General features: G+C 38.7%; 1 protein-coding gene across 1 annotated transcript in view; it reads left to right on the top strand.

Moving 5' to 3' along the window:
- The window catches only part of WWOX (WW domain containing oxidoreductase), a 476,293-nt gene that overhangs the window by 81,966 nt on the left and 368,731 nt on the right, over positions 1-25,596 (top strand). The window contains exons 6-7 of the mRNA XM_059857399.1: positions 11,374-11,462; positions 24,314-24,499. Coding sequence (XP_059713382.1) covers positions 11,374-11,462; positions 24,314-24,499 — 275 coding nt within the window. The remainder of the gene's footprint in view (positions 1-11,373; positions 11,463-24,313; positions 24,500-25,596) is intronic.

Below are 25,596 nucleotides of genomic sequence, written 5' to 3' on the forward strand. Positions count from 1 at the left end.
GGTTGCATTGCAAGCACTGCAAAACCCTTTGCAATGGGGCAGCTGTCCCTTCTTGTCAGGGAAACTGGGGCTGGCAGAGACCAGGAGTATTTTAAAGATCTTCTTCACAGGATTTCTGTTTGCTTTGTGTGCAAGTAATCAGATAAGGCCATCACTTTTAACTGGTGCCTCCCTATCCCCAGAGGCCAAGTTGTGCCAGTAATGCTACTGAGCAAGCTTGGTGTGAGCAGTTTGCAGGGCTGAGGGAGCTCCTGGGCAGCTGGGTAGTGCTGAGCCCACTTCTGACATTCGTGTCCCCTGTCCTGGGAGAGGAAGGTGATGGGTGCTGTGTTTAAATTAAAGTTCAGGAACCTTTGGGGATTGTTGTGGGAAGCAGCCTGGTGCACTCAGGAAAGTGATGGAAGTTCTGTTAGTGGTACTGAGATAAATTTTCTGATTTTTTTGGACAGTAATTTCTGAAAATACATGAGCAGATAAAAGGAGTAATCAGTTATGCATTTGAGATTTGGAGGGGTTTTTTTTTCCCTGAAAATCTGCAAGAGAAGTATTATCAAAACCAAGAATTTTAAAACTATTTTTTAAGCAGGAGATACAATTGTGGAACAAATTACATTTGTACCTCAATGTGCATGAGCACAGAAGAGTAAGATTTTTGCCCTTGACAAAAAAATCTTGCCTCTTATTATTAACTGCTCCTCCTTTTGCCTGTATGCCCATATTTTTTTGCTCTATGAGACAGTTTATCAACAAAAGATGCTTTTTCTCCATTTTTCTTTCAGTAGTTAAATGCCAAATGTTCTAAGTTCTCAAACATGTCCAGATTGCCAGATTGTATCTTATGCAAACCCTGACTGTTTTAGAAACATATCTATAATCATATTAAGCTAAAGCCATTCCAGCTATTCATGTATATGTTTTTATGACTCTCAGATGTAATTGACAGTATTTCATTTTACTTTAGTAACAAAGGCTTTTAAGTATAGGTTTTCCTGATACCTGAGCAGAGTTAGGAAAAAATTCAGAGCACATGTAATATTACACAAGGAAATAAAGTTAATTTTCTTGAAATATACAGTAGGGTATATAAATGGACTTCGGGAAAAATAGTGGAATGAAAAGTCTAATGCTATTTTCCTAAGCCACATTTGCTAAATGCAGACTTTTGCAAGGTCAGCAGTTATGCTGGAGTTGAGGAGAAATGGCTTCAGTGGCTTTAACTTTACCAGTGCCCTTGATGAGGTGCAGAGTTGTCAGTATTCTCGTAAAATTCCTCAGCGATGGCTTCTTCTGTTCTCTTTATTTCCTTAAGTGAACATCTGTCTAATTGTTCACCTCCATTGCTTTAGTGCTTTCCTCATGCTTTCTCTGTTTCCAGACAATAAACTTTATTTTCTTCATAAGAATTCAGTCTACGCAAGGGTATTAGGCAGCTTGTTTGCACCTTTTAATTTCTGGAAGTTTTCCAGAAGGGCTTTTTGCTGTAGTTCCAATGGGTTCATCAGTGAATCATGTAACATAATGCAGCATTGTGTTTGGGTTTTTATCCGTTACCTTCTGTTTATAAACATCTGCTTGGAAATTTTCTTTTTGAATTTTTTTTTTAATATGTTTTTCATTTTTGCATGTGGCATATGGGTAAGATACACAGTACCTGCTATTTTTTCAGGTGTTCAGGTAGGTACAGCCAGTATTTACCTTAACATTTGGGAAAAGCCTAAGCTACTTGCTTAAACCCAACATTTCAAGGTAGAATATGTGCTGGTTATTTAGCTGTGTAACAATATCTGTTAAATTAAAAGCAATTTAATAATTGAATGACTGCATTGAAACTTGGCATTAACCCTTATGGTTGCAGGATTGCAGAAAGTCTCTCTGTCCAGTAGAGAGAGAATTGCTCACAAACTTAGCATGCTGCTTCTCTTGTGTTCAGTTCTTTGTGTTCAGGGACTTTTCTTCCTTTAGAAAGGGGAAAGGCAATTTTTTTTTGTTTGGGTTTTTTTTTGTTTGTTTGTTTTTTTTTTTAAATTTTGGTTTTCCTCTTTTCTGTAAAGTATTTGTATTAATCTCTCACACCAATTCTTCAGGCAAATATTTAAAGTTGGAAGTAGGTGGGTTTTATGTTTTTCCTGCTTCTTTATTTTTGTGTCCTGGCTCCACTTCCTTGTTTTTTATGTAAAATTACCTGTGCAAATATAATTTTTAAGGCATATTCTTCGTCCTCCTGACCATATTGTTCATACACAAGTTGTGTTTAGGAAACAAGTGTTTTAGTAAGTTAAATGATGAGAGACAATTATTTTGCATGAAACAATTATTTTCTGGATTACTTTTGTTATCTTGAGATCAAAATTATAACAGAAAATTAATGTATATTTAGTAAATGAAAATTTCAAAGCTTTTAATGTTGATGGTGCTTAAAAATAAGACACTTAATTGTGAACTTTTTTCACATTTACACTAAAGCCATTTTAAACTTTCTTATTTATTAGAACAATGGGATGTGGCCTTCTGACCCCTCCTGTCTGGGGCTGCCCCATTGTGCATCTCTAAAATACAGGGTCTGGACTTTGGTCTCAGCTTTTCAGACAACCTTGGAATTACCTTACCTATTTAATGATGTGTTTGGTTTTATGTCAGTGATTCCTGAGATGGGCCACGTTTGCACACAAATTTAATTTCAGCCTTTGAGTTTGTTTTGTTCGTGTTTTCTTTGTCACATCATATTTCTTTAGAAGGAAAGGAGAGAAAAGCTTCCTCCTTTAGTGACCACAGATCAGGGGGCAGAAGGGCAGATTTTCATATTCTGGTGCTGGTATTTTCCTGTGCATGCAGAAAGACTTCATATTTTTGTTCAAGTCTATATTGTGTATATTGAGTGTATATTAAGAAGCTGATCCTGCCAACCCTTGTACAAGAAATCTTTACTAATGTGATTCAGCCCTTTTATTTCACTTTCTAAAATTACATACATATCAATGTGACCATTTTCAATGCATCTCTTAGCTTGGAAATGTGAACAGCTGGGGAAACAAAAGAGTTTGTGTATGTGTTTATTTCTTTGAGCATACTGTTCTGTAAGTTATCAATGTTATATTGTTTAAATCTAGGAAATTGTAACCATGAACTGCCAATTAAAATGGCTTAAATAGCTAATTATTCAGTTCTTTCATATCTTTGTCTCATATATTTATTTCTACTTACGTTGAAGCATCCTGGCATTATTCATGAGTACAGAAGTGGTGACTTTTACCCACATTGATATATTTTTTTCCCTAATATTAACACTGGGGGGAAAGGACTGTGCCTTAAGTCCCTTGGCAAGCTTTGCCACCCTCCCAGCGAGCTGCAGTGCATGTGTGCACCTGCAGACGTCACCATCCTGCCAGTGAATGGCGCTGCCCGCGCTCTGCCGGCAGCGGGAACGCGCGCGGCAGCGGGAACGCGCGCGGCAGCGGGAACGCGCGCGGCAGCGGGAACGCGCGCGGCAGCGGGAACGCGCGCGGCTCCGTCCCGCAGTCACAGCGCTGGGCTTTGATCTCAAACTACTCCGTCAGCTTTATTCCAACATTCTTACTTCATTTCCATGTCCACTAAAGGAAAGAGCATGTTTTCCTTTCTAGCTTGTAGGAGCCATGTCCTGAGAGTTGTCTTTAATTATTAGTTATTGTTGTTCCAATACGGATTTATGAACTACTTATTTTGTGTCATTTAACATACCATTTTTAAGCCACATTTTTCAATCTGAACACAGCTTCCAGGAGGGCAAGCTGCCCAGAACATCAGTGATCTCACAGTTATTACTTTGTGTCATATATAATCTTGTTTTTTCCTGCAACAAATAAATCTTTGGGCCTCCCTGCAAAAAACATTTGTGGTTACAGTATAATAAAAATAAACCGTTTGTCGTGACTGCAGCTGACATTTATCAGCCTATTTGTGGGTGCTCTTTCTCTCTCTGTATAATACAGAACATAATTTGTCACTTTGTAAATACATTCCAGCCTAAATCCCTGCCAGCATCTGTTAGTGTTTGAAGGATTAATGCACTGCACAGTGCATGTCTGCACTTTCAGGCAACAACGTAGCTTATGGTTATGGATCATGAGAGAACAGGGAAAAAGGGTTCATTTTGTATTTACTTAAACATTGTTGCCCTTTTGACCATCATGCTTTTCTCCTCTTGTTTGTTGTCTGGAGTGGGGATGCTGCCTTCCCTTCCCTTCCCTCTGTGTGAAATCCTGCTGGAAGTTCTGTGCACCACTGTGTGTGGAGCTGTCCATGTAAGATAACACCTCTTTAATTTTATGGGTAATTAACAATGGTAATAATGTATTGCAATAGGGATGTTACTGGTTTAGTCCATTTAGAAATTCTCCTTTTCCCCCCAGCTTCTGCCATTTCCAACAAATCCATTACCCTATTGCCTCCTACATTGCTTCCTTCTCAGCAACCCATAAACTGGGTTTATTTAATCTTAAAAACTTCAGATAGAGAGGGTTTTTAAAAGGAGAATAGCCTGTAGCTTCTAAATTACCCTGATGCTGTTTGCCTTGTTGCTCTCTTTGAAAATGCATTCTGCCATCACTTGGGATGGTGCAGAATGAAAGGAATTGAAAGCATCTGAATAGGAGGCTCTCCACAGCTGAGATTCTGTTACATGTTCCCAGGCTCCCTTGATCATTCTCTAAACAAGGAGATATGTTTATTAGAATGGCAAAACATACACATGTTGTTATATATTGCCAAGATTATTTGAGATTCCCCAAGATAAATTCAAATCAGCTTTACAGGAATGGGTGTTTGGAGACAGAAAGAAATCATCTATATCCAGGGAAAGAAAAGAAAAAAATTCCAGCTAAAAGTAGGCTCCCAAGTAATTACCTACATTTCATGTGCAATAAGAGCTAAACAAATTCCTATTCCCAAAATCTACAGTAGTTTTTTGTTTAAATACGTGTAATTTCTTTATTCTTGAAGCAAATGTGTCCTGTGTGCAGTGGAACCATGTGCATCCAGATAAAATCAGGGCATTTGGTGCCTACCTAATGAAGTATTCTGAAATTATAGTCCAGCAGTTTTTTGTATGTTTTTATTCTCTCTGGTTATGGAATAAATACTGTAAAAAATATCTTCAGGAGAATGACTTCTTTTGCTCTTTCTAAGCATGATTTAAGATTGCTGGAGCATAGTTTACTTCACTGAAGATATTAATTTCATAAAGAAATGCAGATGTTTTCCCTTTTTTCCTTTATAATTATCTTCAGAAGATATGAAAGGCCAAATTTACAGAGATACTGATCTAAGAGTTAACTAATGTAAAGATTATGAAATAACATTATTGCTTATTGTAGTGGTAAGTGGTATTTATTACAGAAGATTTATTTAAAAAGGATATTAAAATCTGAAAAATGAAGCAACCACAAAAAATGAATGAGTGTATGTGTAGACATTTGCTAATAGAAAGAGATAAAGTTCTAAAACTATTGGGAAATTTAAAATGGTGATTGCATGATAAGTCAGATATACAAACTGTACCTGGAGACTTGAGTCCCATTTTTGGATTTTAAATTATAGATAAATGAAGTATTTGGATGAAGGAAAACTATTGCTGGGAGCAGTGATTTGTTTAAATGTGAGGACCAAATGCCAGGTTGGTCTATGCCATCCTCAGATGCTGAACTCCTTCCTGTCAGGCCATCTTGATCCCTTTTCCACATCTCTCACCTTCAGAATTTCAGGCTTTTTGGCTCAGAATTTCAGGCAATTGCAACTTTTAGACATTAATTTGCAGGACAATCCTACAACAGCTTGAGGGCTTCAGGCTTTTCTGAAGAGGCCTCTAAGTTGTAGATGATGCCAGAAAGATAAACACTGTTCTCTGCCAAACATCCAAAATTCTGGAGAAGGGATAGAGACAAAGAAAACAATGGTACTAATAATTTATTCTTCATGATAAAATGTTGGTCCAAGGCTGATCAGTAATCTGAGCAGTTTGCAGGCTCACACTGACCCATTAAATCTTGATCTGTGTGCTGTTCTCTTGACTTGGATGAAGGCAACCCCTGCAGGAATTCCATTTTTGTGAGGATCAGAAGATCAAGTTAGTTAAGCAGGAAGAACCAGGCTTAAGAAATGAATTTCTGGGAGAGGTCACACACAGCATCAGACAATGACAGGACTGAGCAAGAAGAATAATGGAAAAATTTACACCACTAAATTACAACCAAAATACAGGTAAAAAAACATATCAGAAAATAGTGAAACGAAGTATTGCTAAATAATTTTTTTTTTTAATGAAAGAAAGGAAAAGGAAATCCTTTTAATCTCTGATTTTCATGAAGAATCAAGTTAGTCCCAGCTGTTTCCTGGTACATCTCATAAATGGGTTAGTAAAGTGGTTAATATTTGGGAAACTGATTTGTGTTGTCGTGGATAAAGTTAGTGGAAATTTGAAAGTACTGCACTGCTGATACTGGGGGGAGGAGGAGGGGGGGAAACGAGAAAAATGAGTGTAAAATGTTCCACCACAAGGTCTTCTAAGGAACTTTATTGATAATCCCAAAGGTAGCAGAAGAGCACATGATTGGAGCATCTTCCAGAGGTGCTGGATTGCTCTAAAAGCAGGGCATGCATCCATCCCAGGAGCTGCAGAGCATTCAGAGCACACAACCAGCTGAAGCTGCTCTTGCATAAATACATTTCTGTATGAAGTACCAAATGTTGACTACATTAGGGACAATAATATTTGCAGTCCTAATCCTGAGTGAAAGGCTTTTTCCCCATTAGGTAGCCCCATAAATAGTGCATGGCACTGGCTATTGACTGTCATAAGCTATGTGTCAAATTGTCAGATGTGCTTCTAAAACATCCCCTGCTCCAACCTCAACGTGGAAATATGAGTTTATGTGGGCATTGCTTGTCATGTGCTGAGATTTGGTTATTTGTTTACCTATTTTCAGATAATTCCACAGATTTTTTTTCATCAGCTTTGATGTAAAATTCTTTTTTTTCCCCCAAGATTTTCTTTCCCAGACAGCCTGTCAGAACTATCTGCATTCCAAGACACTGTCATGAAGATTTTTCTGTATTAAATTAAACCACTTTTTACCAATTGATTGCACTTTCAGTTCCTCTAAGTCAGATATTCCTGCTGTTGTGCCAAGTATTCAGTTTTGAGTTAAGGACTTTTAAACATTGAAGATGTACACACACTATTTTCTGAGAGTAAAATTATACAGTAAATTGTGTAGTGTCCACTCTGGTACATTTTAAGTAGGCCCTCACAAAATGACTTGTACTTACATAAGATCCAGAGGCTACAGCATATTTATTAAGACTCTTCAACTCTGTATGAAACTGGAGCAGTCAGAAGTAATGGTGTCTGCTGAAAGATTCTTTATCATATGAATTTACTTTTAGTCATCTATTATTTATTTCAGCTATTTTATATGCCATTATAATAAATATTATGACAGAGAAAGCTTTTATGCTTCAACTTATTGTACTGCTCTTCACTTCCTTGCAATCCTTCAGGAAAATGTAGCTATGCTTTACCTATATTTAACGTAAATCATCACTTACATTTGAATGAAAAATTCACTATGAAAAAAGGCTCCTTCTTCAATACCAAGACACAAATACACAATCATGTTTACTGCCAAACTACTCTACCATGCAGTGTTCATTTTTAAACAATTTTTAGGCTGTAAAGTGAATGCATTGCATATAGTGAAATAGCTGGCTTTCGGGGGGTTTTCACTTTTGTGTTACTTTCTGGCTCAATAAGCATTTTTCTAGCCTGAGTGCAAAGTATAGCCAATTGCACTTAAGCATTTTTAATATTTTTGCTCCAATAGGGAGAAGCTTACATACAAAACTGAATAAGCTGTTTTCTGGGGCTGTATAGAGTAATGAAACTTACCTGGAAATATTGATGAAAGGCTTTTAGAACAGCGTGTGAAACATGAAATACAAGATACATTTTTTTCTTTGGACTTTTCAAGGTGTTATTGTGTTGAGTTTAGAAGAGGACTTGTTTGGAACTGGAGACTGATTTGCCTTTGGCTGTTTCTTCAAAGGCACCACGTTGATGCCTGGACATTGTTAGCCTTGAACTGCTGGTTGGGCTTCATGAAATACAAATACCCCCATCCCAAACTCAAACCTCTCAGTTCTGGCTGAGCTGGATTTCACAGGGCTCAGCAGAAGTGTGCCCTCCCCTTGGGTCTGTTCTCCTCTGGCCCCTTTGCAGAGCTGGTCTGGCTCTAATCCTGGAGGGCTTTTGGGTGCAGGTGGGACATTTGTCCTGGGTACCTGCAGCAAGGACAGCAGTTCATTTCACACAGCTTTTCAGTGGCATTGTGTAGTTATGAGCCTGTGGTTTAGAAAAGAGCTCTTTAAATTATTCTACACTCATTTCAGTATCTACTTTCTCCTTAAATGATGTAATTGAAAATAAAGTAGTAGAGGGAACATGAATACCTTTTGTCAACTTAATTTTCAAAATTCTGGAGTTTCCTGCCTTAGTGTTTTGATTTGATGATGGCAGTTTAAAGACTGTCTCCTGTATTTGGGAAGGTGGCAAGTCTCATTTAAGGTTTCACAACATAAAATGAGGCATAATTCAGCACTGAAAACATGTGAAGTGAAATAGTGAGAGACATCAGCATAATACAATTATGACACATTAGATCAGGATTTGCAGCACACCATTACCAATCAGTTCTGACTGCAGAGAACAATTACAGTTAAGATGCCTTTTAGCAAAAATGATTTTTAGTTTTATTTTTTATTAAAACCCCCCATGTTCTTGTATACATATCACAATATGTGACACCAAGGCTTCTAGGGAAAGAGGGAAAACATTATAACAGAGGTAATTCTGAGCTACTGTAAGAAAACAAACATAAAATCTTCTACTTGTCATTTATTCTTACATTATTAAGAACATACCTTGCAAGTATATTGCTTTATTCATAGGTTTTTAAAAAGAGGTATTGTGGTATAATAACAGTGGGAAAATTGGAATAAAAAAGAGTTTATCCTAAAGATTTAGCATTTCACAGTCTCAAACTGTGGTAGGAATTGGTCTGCAGAAAACCTCTGTGGGGTAAGAGGTGCTGGATCCTCAGCTGAGGGGACAATCTGAAACACACAAGTTGGGGAACTTGCCTAAACTCATGGTACATTAAACTCATTTCTTCCCCTCTTGTGCTTGGAGAAAACACTCACACCTTCAGAAGCTGAGGTGTCAGATTCTGGGTGCTTTGGATGTCCCATCCTCCAGTTTTTCCTGTGAGGAAAACAGAGTAAATGTGTTTGTCTGTGCTCAGTATGTGCCTCCTGTGCATGTGAAGGAAACACAGGCTGAAACCATCAAGGTTTTAAACAGCAAAAGTAAGGAGAAAGTTGAAAAGATATTATGATTTTTAAATTTCTTACTTTTTTGTTTGCAATATATTAATCCCCAAATCAGGCCAATCTGAGTCTTCTTACCTTCTATTTCAGAAAGTATTTTGAAGGCTTTATACTTCCTTCTTTTCTTTTGGACTTGAAGTACAGCCACCTCTTTTCTGTTCCTGGAACCAGTAGCAGAAGCCTAATGTGTGACACCAAGAGGAAAAGCCTTACCTGAGTGATGTTGTATGGACTTGAATCCTTGTCCCCAGGAGGACAGTGGCTGGCAGCTTGTGGTCTAGTCTGTTGAACTACTTGAATATTATGTTTTTTTACCCCCTCATATCCCTGTATTTGTATCATTCTGGTCCTTTTACCCTTGGGAGAGACAGGAGAATGTGTCAACTGAGGAAAGCAGAGGCAAAGCAAACCCAACTCTGCACATGACTTCTGTAGTGAGTAAACAGCTTTGAACTGCAGAGAAGAGAAATTGTTCTGGACTTCTATTGCATAATGCAAGGCAGCATCATCTTTCTCAAGTCTCTGACCATCAAACAGAAGAAAATATTTACCCAGTGGGGCAAAATGAATTCCAGAATGATGTGCATCTTGTGGGGGTAAAAAACTCTTTGTAGCAAAGTTTGGTTTAGCATTTTCCAACTCCAGCAATTGATACTTCCAATGGAGACTGAACCTGCTGAAATTTTAGTTGTGTTTATTTTGCTGCCCTGATAAGTCTGGCTGGAATGGGACAAGAGGAATTGGAGTGGTGATATTCTGTTTAAACCAAACCTTTAAGGTAGTTGTAGCAGGCAGGATGGGTACTAACAAAATAGAAAACAGATGTAGGGAGAAAAGTGCCAGATGTAATGAAATGGGGAAACCAGATGGATCACTTGAGCCTGGGAGACAATGGGAGAATCTTCCTGGCTTCCTTCTGTGCTGACTTGTGTGCTGCTGTCCTTTCACCCCTCCAGCAATGCTCGTGGTGTAACCTTGTAGTCCCAGCAGATCCCTGGTGCAGCCACCAGCTGCTCGGTTCTGTGATGACTTCAGTGTTGTGATGAAAATAGGTACACATCTTTTGGTTCTGAGATTTGGAGTTTCAGAGTATCTGGAAACAGAGATCTTAAAGCTGAAAATTGTGCTTTGGAATAATTTGTCCTCTCCTAGGTGAAAAGTTCACTTTAGGTAAACACAGAATTTCTTTTGAAGACACAGAATCACAGGATGGTTGGGTTGGACCTTGAAGTCCATCTGTCCCAACCCCCTGCCATGGGCAGGGACACCTTCCACTGTCCCAGGTTGCTCCAAGCCCCATCCAGCCTGGCCTTGGACACTTCCAGGGATGGGGAGTCCACAGCTTCTGTGGGCAGCCTGTGCCAGGGCCTCCCACCCTGACAGGGAAGTGCATTTATAATGTCCTGGTAAACTCTTACTGTAGAAAGCTCTGTGTAGACTGATCTGTTATTTTCTGTAGTTATTTTATACTGTCCTTTATATCACCTACTATGAAAAATAGATTTTTTTAAGATTAATATGTGCCAATCTCAAGTTAGCTGTTTTTTATAGAGTATTTACTGGGTTTTTTTTCCTATTGGTTTGGTGCCTAAAAAATAGCATGTATTGAGAATAGCACTTACTCTACTTTTTATTTCATGAGTTACGTAAGTTTCACTGCCAAAATCAAAGCAAAAAGATAGCTATTGACCTTAACACTGCCTTGAGTCCATTCACTGCATTTTATAAAGCTGTGCATTACACAGTGTGTGTTTTCAGCAGAATCACCAAATCACAAATGCTGCTTTTGGCACTAAATGTTGTGCTTGTCCATCCCTTTTGATGATTTGTATTCACTCTGGGGTTATAATGTTAAACAAGGGAATCAGACAAGTTTCATAACACATTTACTGTAATGTGATACTGTGAACTGAACTTGCTGTTATTTATCCTTTTCTATATTTTCTCTTGTTCCAGCACAAAGCCAAGGTAGAGGCAATGACCTTAGACCTTGCTTCTCTTCAGAGTGTGCAGCACTTTGCTGAAGCATTCAAATCCAAGAATCTGTAAGTACTCAGAAAATTAGATGTAATAATTTCTTGTTATTTTAATGTCTTTATCAGCTGAGCACAGTTGGCAGGATCACCAGAGCTGGATGGATCACCAACAGCAGCGACTGAATAATCTTTTCACAGGAATTTTTTTCAATGTAAATTAAAGATCATTTGTTTTCATACAAAAAAAAAAAAAAAGATCTCCTAAAATTTGATGTGCAGCCCCACTTTTAAAGGGCTTTTTTACCCTGTGGCTGTTGAAAGCTGAATTGCATAAAGACATCTCAGGCAACTGTTAACAGTTTTGCAGTGGTTTGGCAGAGGTTAGGGATGAACAATTAGTGCACTGCTTGTCTTACTTTGTTTTCTAACCTTCTTTCTCTCCTTTTCATTTCTAAAGCTTTAAAAAACCACAGCCCTATGAGCCAGACAGCTCCATTTTCCAGACCTGTATGTGGAATAGTCCGTAACAAAAAAAAGAAAAAAAAGGGGAGAGGTTGTGATAATGGCATCACTTAACATTAGACAAATTTATATGGAGATAACCAGGTTAGGTTCCAAGTGGTTCCTTTAATTTAGCTTGAACAGAGCAATGAATGTCTGAACTGAAGAAATTATTTGAAAGCTTTTAAGTTCCAAGTCTCGACAATAAATTCCACACTTTGTGCTTTTATCCACAGTTTGACCCATTGATTGTTGTGAGTATTCAAACTTAGCTATTTTCTGCAAGTATTTCTGTAACTGATATGCATCTTACTGTTCTTCTCCAGAGAATATGACCTCTTAGCTTTGAAAATACATTGTCTTAGAGAAAATATATAACAAAGAGTGTTTTTTTCACTTTTGAAACACTGCCAAAGCTAAATCTCACATGAATAGACAGATGACATTTTAGTACTTATAGGTCTTTCAGATTCAAAGAATTGTCAAAACTGACTTCTAACAGAGATTCTCTACTGCCAAAATCCTTAGTATCAATATTTTCTTATCATGTCATCTTTGTATATTAAAATTTCTTGAAAGACAAATCCTTGCAGTATTGCTGCTTTAGTACTAACTTGGTTTGTGGTGTGAGAGCAGTAAGTGTTTTAATTTAGAATCTTTATGCTTTTTATATGCTGCATTTCTTTAAATGTGTGGTTCAGTGGAAAGTCAAAACCACCCTTCTTCCAAATGCAGCTCTTAACCTGATTTGTGTGTTGTAGCTCATACCATGGTTGTCCTAGCTAGGTATGCATGTTTATAAATCCTTGCAAGTGAACAGGCTTAAATCAATTTTTGCCAGAGAACTTAGGAAATGACAAGATCTAGAATCAGTAAAACCTGTTTTGTTTTTGTTGTCATACCCCATTCCACCAGTGTAGGTCAGTTAAGCTGCACTGTCAGTGATGGACAGGCTTTCCTAATGTATTTGGAAAATAATTTAGTGATAGACAGCATTCAAAGCTTCTTCATTACCTTCAGGCTTTTCTGTCTTAAATATGTGCTCAGATGTGCCTGTGTCTGGCAGGACTCATCCAAGCATTATGTGGAAGTCTGTGTTCTGTATCTGTTGTGAGACTTGTGGGGTTTTGACCAAAATGAGTTTCCAGTTATATTTTGTTTAAAGTCTGGGGCTGGATGGAAGCCAGACCCCAAACACTGCCTGTAGCACTGCATCTTTTATCTGGTGCAGATACAGAAGAGTCACCTTACAACCATCTGCACTGGCAGGAGGGTGGACTGCAAGACCTACCAGGTCTTTCTGACCTCTGATTTTTTTGTGATTGACCTGTGTCTGGGTAAGTTTGGAAAAGCAGTCATGTGGCAGAGGCATCTTCTTGCTGCAGTGGTGGCTGATGAGTTTCCCAGCCCTGGTGAGCCCTGGTGACCTTTGTCTGTCTCCTCATTTGTTGGTTTTGCTGCAGTGTCCAGAGGCTTTTGTCACGTTGGGGGTTCCTCTGCACCTGGGGCTTTATGAACAACTGGAAGGAATCTTACAAACTCCAGTGACAGACTGAGCCTTGTTCTTCATGCTTGGGCCAGTCTTGTCAGTTGGCAGCCAAAATTTCTGAACTATCCTCTAGGAGAAGCACATTGTGCTGGAGTCCCCCTCTTCCCATGAGGGACCTGTCACTCCTGTTAATGAGTGTAGGAAATACCTTAAGAGAAGAGGTTTTTCTTTCTCTTACAGATTTCTCACCAATAAAGCTGGTAGGAAAAGCAAATAAAGTGGGTGGTTTTTTATTTTTAATTTTATTTTCCAAACGAAACTATCATTTGCGTTCTGAGCTGTCTAGATCTTGGTTTCTGGGAAAAAAACTACAATACTTCTAAAATGTCAAGGAGAAATTCTCTATCAGCACACACATTTTAATAAGGACCTGTTTTTTATTTCTCACAGCATTTTATGTGAAGAGGCCTTTAGTATTCAGTGGTGAACATCTTAAACTCCTCTGTGCAAGTAGTTACAGTCTCTGTTTAGTTTCTCCAGTGCACTGTTGGTTTCTGGGACACTGGTATTTTCCAGAACCTATTGGTCTTGGTGACACATGACCCAATAACTGAAAATTTCTAAAACAGGTAATAGATAGGCATGAGTTCTGAAATTCTGCTTTTCTGGCACACTTTGTGGCTCTAGGTGCTATCTTTTGTCAGCAGATATAAGGGTGTGCTCATAGTCACATCACAGCCTGGGACCCTGTTCTTCCCTGGTTGATAGCAATTGGAAAATAGTCTAGAAGAACAGATCTGCTACTGGTTGAGAAAACTAAAATGGAACAACTTCAGAAAAAGGATCCCTAAATTTTATTGAGTTGAAACCTTTGCAGCTGGGGAAGCTGGGGGTGTTTGTATTGCAGAGAGGAAACTGCTGAAACTGTGAATCTCTTGCCTTAATCAAATAAGTTGTAGAGGAAAAAAAAAAACCTTCTTGAATGTGCTTGGGAATCTGAGGGATTGTGGAAACCACGTGAAGAATGAAGAAATGTCAGCCTCTGCTCAGCAGGAATTTAACAGGGCTGGTTGCATACAGAAAACAAATGATGCAACAGAAGGAGCCTTGAGAAAAGCATAAATAATAAACAGGAGGAAATAGTTACTCTGAAAAGAAATATTTAATATGAATTGGAATAGTACTTTAAAGGCTAAGGCTAAGAAGCCTTCCCTGTTTGAAAGTAAAAGTCAGATGATTCATCTATAAATTATCATACTTCTGAGATTTGGTAGAAATCTTTTATTCCTACATGGATTTGTTAGGTGTTGCAGACATGTCCACAGATAAAATCTGAGCTCTGAATATATAAACACTGGTAAATGATGCCATATTCCTATAAATATATTCTAGAAAATCCTTCCTCCTCTCAGAAAAAAGAGTTTATTTTTTGTTTGCTTTATCTGTACTCTTGAGTTGATACAGCTGTTTCTCTTTCTGAGACTTTTTTATCCATGCAGAAGTGTTTTCCTGATTATTTAAGATCCTGCAGTTCTGTGATTGCAGCACTCAAACTTTCTCTAGGAGCAGGACAGTGCCCTCCAGTTTTTTCTGGTCTCACAGTTAGAAGGATTTGGTGGGCAAAATAAAGTAAAAACCTAAATTAGTTGGATCTCCCAAAGTCAACTTAGGGAAAAGACAGAATAAAACAATATTGCTGCTTAATATTTAATCTATCATTGCAGCACAACCTGAACACAGTGTGACTCACACATAAAATGGATGTCCAATGAAAAATAGTCCTCGAGGATTTCTAGCAATAAAGTTTTTGGAGAAAGCCAGCTGTCCTTTAGTGTTTAGTATTTCTGGCTTGTTTTCTGCAGAGACATTCCCCACTGATTATTTCCACCAGGAGTGAATGAACTCCATCTTCCTTCCTTGTCAACACAGTGCTAACGTTAGGATGAGAATGGGACAAGAGATCTCAGAGCACCTAAATGGCTGGATTTGTTCAAGTTGCTTCTTTTAGATGTATCAAGTCTTTCCCCTCTGCTGCTTTCCAGCTCAGGCAGTTCACTGAATGTCTCTGTTATGGAAAGTCAAAGAAATGATCTGTGTATAATAATGTTCTGGGCTAAGATGGGTTTGGCATGAGCTGATTTCTGTGCAGCTGGCAGAGGCAGACCAACCAATCTTTCATATTAGTGTTTTGGAACTAAGAAACACAGAATTGAATCTGCTATGCATTGAGTGGGCATGATGTGAGGAATTATGGTTGGTATTAATCCCCCTTACAGACAAAATGACAGCCCTCCTGTGATGGCAGAGAACACAGCACTGGAATTCAGTCAGGGTCAGTGCTGGATGGCTCAGGGTCTGTGGAATTGGTGTTTTTGTAGGAGTGGAGACTTGTGGATGTGGCACCTTGGTTTTTATTTCTCAGTTTGATCAGCCCATACTTGGCTGCACACTTTAACTGGGGGACAGCACTGATGTTTCAGTTCTAAGATCCCCAGGATAGGACCTGTTGCCAATCTTTCCATCCATGGTGTCCTGGCATGTGCCCAGACCTCATAAGAACACTTCCATGATCAAAACAGCAGGCAGGAGTGAGCAGTAAAGTTATAGATGAAATTTTGTGTGCATTTGTACTTTTCAGTGGTGCATGGTGCCACTTGGTTTGAATTAAAGTTATCTTCTGCCAAACAGTAAGGCTTTAATTTAATGTTCTCAGTGTTTGAGAGAAAAAAGCTGAAGTCATCCTGAAAAATCTTGAATTTCTCCAAAGACATGAAACAATGTTTGCCAATAGCTACTGCTTAGAATTTTCTGAATTGTTAGGAGCAATTCACAATTATGCAGGACTTCCAGATGTAGATCTTTACTGCAGTTTCTTTCCTAGACTTTAAAACAATTTTTTTTTTGGTGGTAAGAATTGGCATATTCTAACAGTTTATTCACTAATGATGTGTGTAGAAATATGGAAAAGACAGCAGTTATGAATTATGGCTCTCCATTTGGAAGTTTAGTCTCTTCTTATTTTCCTAACCAGACCCAAAATGGAGTGGGCCAGGTTTTCAGCTGGCCTCCCCAGCAGAGGCCCCAAACTATGTAGCTGCATTCATTTTTCATGCTGCAGGCAGAAGTGTGCTGAAACCTTGCAGGTGCAATTAAGATTTTGGAGCCTGATGAAAAGTCAATCCAGAATACAATTTTTCTGCATTTCCATATATTATAATTGACATATTACAGGTTTTTTTTTTGTAATTCCAATTGAATGACAATTAAATCATAGATACTGTGTGTTAAATTCTATGCATACCTGAAAATACATAAAATGGGATCTGCTTAGCAAATTGTTACAAATATAACTTAAAAGGTCTGGAAAGAATGAATATATGATTCAGATGAATTCTCAGGGATGCCATTATGCCAATAGGTTTAAAGGTTGTGCAGTCAATGTATCTCTCTCAGACATGATTGTTGCCACTGCTCATTGTCTTTCCAAGCCTGAACATATTTTATAGCCCTGTAGAACTCTGTTAACTCTTTGCCATGAATAGAATTACTTTCTGTGAATTAAAACTAGTGACAGCTGAGATGTTACATTTGTTTTCTCAGCTTAGAGTATGGTTGGCATCCTGGCAGTGCCACTGAGGCACAAACTTCTGGACAACATTTTGCATTTTGAGATATCAAAAAATACCCACATTGAATTAAGGAATGCGCATAGTTCAGAAGTTACTCTTGCAGACAGCACATATCTTAAATTTAAATAAGATCAAAGGCTGACTACATTTGAAACATACATAATATTATTAGGGTAAAACTTTTTTTTCTCTTTGTGGTGATGCTGTGCCTTATTAAAATCTAGGGATTGGTTTTCTGCAGAAATAATTTTTCTTTCATCTGGTTTTAAGCTCTTGTACACAATTTCCCCTTTGTGGTAGCACGTGTCAAGTCATGTGGATCCAAAAAACTGTTTCCAGTACTTTATAAATGAAAAATTCAAAATCTCAGAATCTTAAATCCTTCTTCCTTTTCCTGGAGGCAGAGATCCTGATGTTTTCATCAGATCACCTTTCCTTTCATCTGCTCTATCGTGAAAATACCTTTTGCCTCAGAATATTTCATTTTTTTTTTTAAGTAAAGTTCACATTACTTCACCATAACTTTACACACAGCTGCATCTACAAAAAATGATGAAGTTCTTTTACACATTACTAACAAAAGGATTTTGTTTGGTGTTTGTTGCAAAGCTTTATGACTATAACTGTGCTGTCCAAAATTTCCAAACCTGCCACTCGTCTTTGGACACTCTGCACTCACTTCACTCTGCCCTAATGAAGAAGCCTTGAAAACCCCCCAGGGGGTGCTGCTCCCTGGTTGTTCTGGTGCACATTTTCAGCCATGTCTGTGCCTAAATCCAGGGTGAGTCTAAGATGGCTTGGGGCTCTGTCTTCCTAAAAAATTTCCACAAGATGCACCAGCTGTGAAAGCTGTTTTGAGCATCTAAATAAGTAAAATATGTATGATTAATATGATTAATAACTGATTAAAATGTATTCTGTCACAAATATACCAAGGATCTTTGAGCATTAGGGATTAATGGGTTTTGAGAAGCTCTGTGTGTTTAATTGATGCTGCCTTCTAAAAATTTTGAATTATAAGGCCAGAGTATTTAATTACATATACATTAAAATATATTTAGTCTGTTTAGTTAAATGCTTTCTAGGGGAGATAATTAAAACACAGAAGGCAGAGTCTTCTGCTCCTTGGGTAGGGAAGCCTCACTGCTGGCCTGAGACTGGCCATGGATCTTAGAATCCAAAAATTGGTGTAATAGACTGAAAAGGCTGTATTTCTCTATTAGCTGTTCCCCAAAATCCCAGAGGATGTCAAAGTACATTAATTTCCATCACAGCATGGAATCTTTCAGGTCTGAATGGCAGCACACAGCTGCTGTAGGGCTGTGTGTGAATTCTGTTACAGCTCTATAATCTCTGGGCAAAAAGGGGAAAGGGAAGAGTCATTGGCAAGTGAAATGCTCCAAATCCATGAGGTGTGTTCTTTAAATGATCAACCCTGGTCCCAAAAACATTTTCCAAGGGTTTAGCTGTTTTCAAGTGAAAATATTACAAATATTTAATAAAAGTAGTAATTTCCTTTTTATTTTTTGTTTGGTGGGTTGTTGCTTTCTTTTTTTAATGAGTCCTAATTGTGTGCAAACTCATTTGTATATTTAGAAGTACGTGCAGAAACAAAAAAAATAATTCTGTGGTTATTACAAAAATGAATATTTCTTTAGATCTGGCTTATGCTTTTTTGTGACTACATGTGAATGTGTCTAAATAATGATTTTCTGACAGAATTTGAAAAAGATGCACTTTGAAGCAGCAAGTGTCCTTAGGTGGGCTGCTGAATGAAAATTACCAGATTCTGGATATTTTCATTGCTGTTGTCTCTTAGTAATTTCTGAAGGTGCAGGATGATGTGGGGTTACTGTGGTAGTTCTCCCCTCACCGTATATGTAAGAAAAAATAATAAAGGGGAAACCATGACTAATGTTTTCTGTTGAGTTCCAAATCAGTTGAGACCTCTGTTCCTTCTCCAAACATTTATGAAATTGTACACTGAAGCTTCTAAAGAGGTAATGAGTAATGATGGAGGGATGGTTGACCTCTATGCAGTATGCAGATGATGTATTAGGAAGGCACAGGAGCAGCTGCTCATAGTAATTCCCATGGATGTGTTATGAAGGAAGAATCAGAACAGCTTCAGTCCACTCCCATTAATCTCTTAGAAGTGGGGCAAAAGTGTTTGCTGATCAAGAGTGTCAAATCCTGGAAAGAAATCCACTAGGATGAATTGCAGGGAATTTTCCTTGCTTCTAGCAGGAGGTCATCCATCTGAGTCCTGTGTTAGAGGCTTGCCTTAAAATGAAGCCTGTCTGACAAGGATCCACATTTCTGTCAGCTGGCAGTTGGCAATAAGGGCATTTTTGCTGACCTTTTAGCCAATATTTTTATAAAAAAGGGAAGTTAGACATTAAGCATTTTGTTTCTGAAAGTTATTGAGTTAAGCAGTGCTTTTTTTTTTTTCCTTTTACATTGAACCAGTAAACATTGAAATATTTTTGTGTCAGTATTAGATTATACATGGTTCTGAGTTTTCCTGCTGCTGTCTGAACCCTGACTTAGTGATTTTCTTGTTGCTTTGTTTCCTGCCAGTACTGTTTGTGAAACTGAGGGGGGTTTCTGGGGATGGTTGTTTAATTCACCCATTTTCTGGAGAGCCATAAGCCTCCCTTGCCTGGTGGATATTCCCTTTGTGTATCTAGGCATTCCCTCATGGAAAGAAGCACAACTTTCTGACTTTCAGAGAAAGCAGCCTGGGTGTTCAGGGTTATGGGGTGGAAAAGTTTGGTGGGCTGTGACTTTGCTTCTTTGTGGAAGAGAAGTCACAGCTCTGCCTTCTTTACTGGCTGTGACACAGGTCTACAGTTGCTTGTGGGACTTTGGGGATATGGTGAGGCCTTTTCTGTTGAATTTCTGTGTAATTCCAAACAGTGTGAACTTTTCAAATCACTTGAGAAGTGCCCCAGATGGTGTGACATTCTGCTTCATGGGAAGATTTGAAAGTATTCCCTGTGCATACTCTCTGGTTAACTATTTCATTGCGTTTGAAATGGGAGAACACCAAAGCCAAGAACTCTGTTGACATTTTGGTGGTGTTTGTTTAACCTCCTAGTGCACAGGCTACATTTGTTGAAAAATATTATTCTTACCTTTGCAAATCATCAGTAATTAATTCCCTTGGAAATATCTACTGCTGCACACAGCCAGCTTGGGAGGCTGCTGACAGATCACAGTTTTACTTCAGGTGCTAACAAATTGATTATTAAATTTCATAACTAACTGATTTATAGCGACAATTTAATTTCTGTATCTCTCTAATGTATTCACTTACTGTATTTTCAAATAGTGCAGAGGAGCTGGATTGCTTAGTTGCTTCTAATGGTGAATTGTGCACAGCATGTGAGATCTGAATGACTTCCCCAGTGCAAAGGTTGGTGAAGTACCACAGGCTTTGTGAAGAGCACAGAATATTATCTGCATTTCAGCTCAGGTGTTCACATTTAAGATTGTCCTGGCTGATTCTACATGCTTTTAAAGTTTCACTAAGTTGTAGGCACACTTACCAGCACGGTGAGGGTTTTCTGGGATTGCTGGGTGCCCTGCAGTTGGAGCAGTGTGCTCCTGAGTCTCAAGAAGCAGTGACTACTAGAAATAATGGAGAAGATCGTGTTCAGGTCCCAGTGCCCACCTAAATGGCACTGGTAGCCCACTTAAGCTCCCTTGGTGGGGTGTAAGTCACTGCCTGAAGGCATTTTAAGGAGACATAGAGGCAAATTTTTGTAACACTCTGCAGGGTCCTAGCTGTGGTGTTTCCAAAAATATCTCATGGGAGTCATGGTTAGAGGGAGCACTTGGTCGTGTCAATACCAGGAGTAAACACTATGGAAAATTTCCTTTGCTGCTGACATCCTTTGTTGGCCTTAGCTGTGCCTTTGATGTAGAATTACAAACTATTTTAAAGCAAGGGGGGATTTTTCCTTTTCTTCCTTGGGCTCAGGAAGAAGCCTCATGCAGATTGCAGCAATGTTTTTAATGATCTTGTGAAATCAAGGTCATAGTTCTGCTATCACTTGAAAATACTCCTGTCATAAAGCAAAGCTGCAGTGCCAGATGTGTGGTGTGAATTGTCACGTATCTTAAAAATTTTGTCCCTGCATAATGATACGTTCAGTGACACAGAGCTGTGCACCACTGAGATTAGAATCTGTCATCTGTGGCTGAAATTCATAACTGCACAGTGGCTGTTACCCAGGTAATCTCATTCATTTCCTGGTGTGCAAATGGCCGGGTCACAAAAACTTAGATGACAATTTTCAGTAATTGGACCTTTGTTAGCAGTCTGAAGAGACAGCGATGGCTTAATGGACGTGGATCCAAATCTGAGAGGGGGCTTTTCCTGAGCTGCAGTGAAGCACAACATCAGTGTCTGTTCATACAAACCTTTGGGTTTCTTTTCTGTGGAGTTATCCAGGAAAAAAATCCTTTTTTATTTAGCATTTAAAATCACTAGTGCTGATTAAAAAAGAAGGAATTCTAAAAGGGAATCTGATATGAAATTTTCACTATAACTGTTTAAAATGTTTTTGTATTTATTTTTCTACTTCTTCACAGATTTTTTATAATAAAGTATTGTAAATAATGTTTATTCTACAGTCTCTTAAATCAGAATTACTTTTACTTTGAAAAAAATGAGAAATGGACTCTGAAAAATACAAATCTCATAAACTGGACTGAAGCATAATTTTATTTATTTTATAAAATCCAATTAAATGACCTAAAATTAAAAAATGACTAAATTTTATCATTTTATAGTTCTAGAATCCTCTTTTTAATTAATTGAGCTGACAGATTTAGGTGTAGAGTGTGTATTTCCCTTCTGGTAGTTATTGTGTGATTACTAATTGTGAAGGATTTACAGTTTGGATAGGTAGAATATGGGAGTCCTCTCTGTCTGTGATTTGTTAATTCCTAGTACACATTAAAATTATCAAATAGAATGAAAAGTGTTGTATTTGTTTTGGGAGGGAATAGTGATGGTATTTTTGGTATTGCTGCTGTATTCATGTGCTGCAGTTCTCATACAGGAGGCTCTCACACCAAAAATTGCATCTGTGTTGGAGAAACTTGTTTCTTTTTCCCCAGCAGATGTACAAATCTGTAAATTAATTCTTGCTGGAGCTTTTCATAAAGTCTCATAAGAGGTGATGAATCATCCAAAGTTCCATGCCCTCTCAAGCTTCAAGCAGCTTTGTTTTCCTCTTGGCAGATGCATCTCAAAAGAGGCAAAATGAACTCTGGTTTAAATAATTTTGATAAAAAGTGCCTCAAAAGATCTGTCACCTTCTAAAGAACATGATCCTGCACAGCTCAGTGAATATCCTGCTTGTGCTGTGTTGAGTGAGGCTGCACAGATCAAAGAGCTGCCTTTTCTTTGCCATTTGGTTTGAACAGAAAGAACTTTGCCTTTGTAAGGACAGTCCCTGTTTATCTTCAGTTTTTTTGTGGGTGCAGTATGTGTGCACAGGTATTCTGTGTATGGGTGTCACTGCAGAAAGGCAGATCAGAAATCCAGCACTTCAGACACTGAGCTCTCAGAGTGCACAGATGTTTCACTCTGCTTCTGGAGCTTTTGGTTAAAATTTTCCAAGTTGGCAAAGGAACAGATAATAGATTGTTAACTTCTCATTGAAGCACACTACACTGGTAACATCCCAGCTGGCTGGAAGACAAAATTTATTTTAATAAGAAAATACAGCCTACTCTCCATCCTTCTGCAATTCTTTCAGTATTCAGCTAAGGTGTGTTTGATTCCCCCTGAAATGTTTTTTTTTGAAAACTAAGCTATCAAAATCTGGTGCTTTCAAACATGCCTGAAGGAATATAATTACTTAGGTTTGTTTGACAACTTGGGGCTTCATGTTTCACATTATTTTACAGGATTCCTTCTGCAGAAGCTCAGAGTTGCAGTGCACATGTCCTTCAGTAACGTGGGGAAAGGTTCTGGCTCTGTGTCTATGTGTGTAGGGCTGTGAGGAGGCACTTGAGAAGGACAGAGGGCAAGCAGTTATTTTTCCTAACTGTGCTTCATTTATTACCTTCAGAATTCGAGTTTATGTTGCGTGTTGATTCTGTCTCATGGGATTGCAGTAAAGACACAATAGGATGGACTAGGCTAAACAAATGTGACAGATCTTAATATTCTGGTGTTAGGACTACCCAAGTGCTAGTGCAGGAATTTTTGGCTGTCATTATTTTGTGTGACTTTTCCAAATTAAATATACCAGGCTGAGGGATGGCAGCTGCAGGCTCTCCAACCTGAGGCTCTCAGCTCAGGTAGAGCTTGCTGAGGTCTGCTGCATCAGGCTCTGACTCAAGGACGAGAACATGCTGTCGGTGCCAAGGTTTGCTCAGAGATGATGCAATCTAGCAAATGCAGATCCATCTGAGGTCTGAGGATCAGAGACTTTGCTGTGTTTCGTAAGGGTTTGGAAAAAGACAAGAAAGAACAGAAAGGGCGTTTGTCCTTGATCTTGCTGTGGAGGTTGGGAAGGCTGCAAGGTGCAGTATCCTGAGATTACACTGGAGACCTCAAGGAATTTGAAGTTTTCTGGACCAGTTTTGTGAATGAGAGAGGTATGTGCCAGCCTAGGTTCTTTTCTAGCTGAGTTTGGTAGAATCTTACCCTTTCATTTCAAGTTCCTTTATCATGGCATTTCTATTTAAACTGGGTTAGGTGAGTCCAGTGAGGAAGGATTCTGTTTCAGGGATCTCATATGTATTGTGTACAGATTTTCCACCAAAGAATACAGCTTTGGGAGAATGTTTTTATTTTTCCATCTCAGTCTTGCATTTTTTAACAGCATACTTCATCAGCTGCTGAACTAGAAAATGTATACATGTGCCCTTTTACATCCCATCTTTATTTCTTAATCCCTTGTCCCCTAACAATTGTGCAGGTGTCATGTACCCCGCTCAAGAAAGTGGTAGGAGTTGCTCCTCCCCCAGGAAAAGTTTCTTTTCCAAATGCTCCAGATGGAGGCAGTTTGCCAAGTGGCAATTGGGAGAGCAGTGACATTGCTGTGTGGCATTTTGCCTTTTCTTCTGCACCCTTTCTCCAAGGGTGTGTCACTGTGGGGCTCAGCTGGACCCTGGGTGGGGCTGCTGGAGCCCCCTGGAATCAGCTCCTGCCCACAGAAACCAGGCAGCCCAATCCCTCACAGCTGCCCCCCAGGCACACCTGCACCCCGTTCACACGGGTGTCAATAATTTCATTGTTTGATTGAGATTTCTTTGTCCTCTTTTGATTTCTCCAGGCCCCTCCACATGCTGATCTGCAACGCTGCTGTGTTTGGTGCTCCCTGGTCCCTGACAGAGGATGGCCTGGAGTCCACCTTCCAGGTGAACCACCTGGGACATTTCTATCTTGTCCAGCTTCTGGAAGATGTTCTACGCCAGTCATCTCCTGCCAGGGTTGTCGTGGTGTCCTCTGAGTCCCACAGGTTGGTGAATGTGGACTTTGGTTTTGCTGGAATCTTTAATCCTTAAAACATGAACCAGTTGGGGCAGAACCACAGAAGTTTCTGAAAATGAAGGTCCTTGCTCTCAAGCAGTTGCCTTTGAATAATCTTTTTAAAAATAGAAGCGTTACTAATGCCTGTGGATGTTTCTGGATTTGGCTCTGTCGCTGGATAAAGCATGTTCTGGTTTTCTAACAGTATGTAGATATTTTTTTGATCATTCTTTGTGTGAATGCAGATTTTCGCTGCGTTTCAGCCACTCATTGATTTTGTGAGGAGATGGAATAATAATTGATTAAATCTGAATGGCACGACCTATATTGATTTGTCATTCAACAACTTCAACATCTTAGCAAGAGGAATGTGCAGATATTTTAGCAGGAGAAACAATGCAATTAAAAACTGCTAGATGAAATCCAGTTGTTTTATAATGAGAAATTAGGGAATTGAATGTAGACATTAGCTGTATAATTGTGAAATGGGAAGTAGTGTAGTTATTACATATTACAAATCTGGCTATGCCTCTTTTGGTAAATTTTTTAATTAAAATGTTAGATGCTCATCTTTTCTAATGCCAGGAAAAGTGCAGTTGGTAAAAAAGATGTTGATGAGGTTTGCCTTATTTCAGATGTGCTTGTGCTTTTGTGTTAATAACTGAAAAGATGGTTTTGATTTAAATAAAGTTCCTTGTGTAAAATGAATGCCCCAGTTCTGAATTTTACTGGGCACGAACCACTTACTCCTTGCTGATTTAGTTCAAGGACTGCAGGATTAAGCCTATAACATCTAGCTTTAGACATTGCTGTTGATTCCTATTTCACTTTTGGTCATGTGTAGCAGCTCTAGCAAACTAAAAGGAAGAATGTGAGAGTGCCTTTTTTTTTTTTTTTTTTTTCCCCTCCTGTCTTCATGTTTCTGAAATGTTGTAGTGACCCAGAATGAAGCTTATTTTTTTTAATCATGTTTCCATAAAATGTAACCCCAGGGACCTGGTAGAGAGAGACCAGCCAAGGGTCGGGCTGAAACCTTTATCACTTCCAAACACAGGGGCTTATGGTATAAATGACACACTGCAGATA

This window comes from Haemorhous mexicanus, chromosome 12 (genome assembly GCF_027477595.1).
Source record: "Haemorhous mexicanus isolate bHaeMex1 chromosome 12, bHaeMex1.pri, whole genome shotgun sequence".
Lineage (NCBI taxonomy): Eukaryota > Metazoa > Chordata > Aves > Passeriformes > Fringillidae > Haemorhous > Haemorhous mexicanus.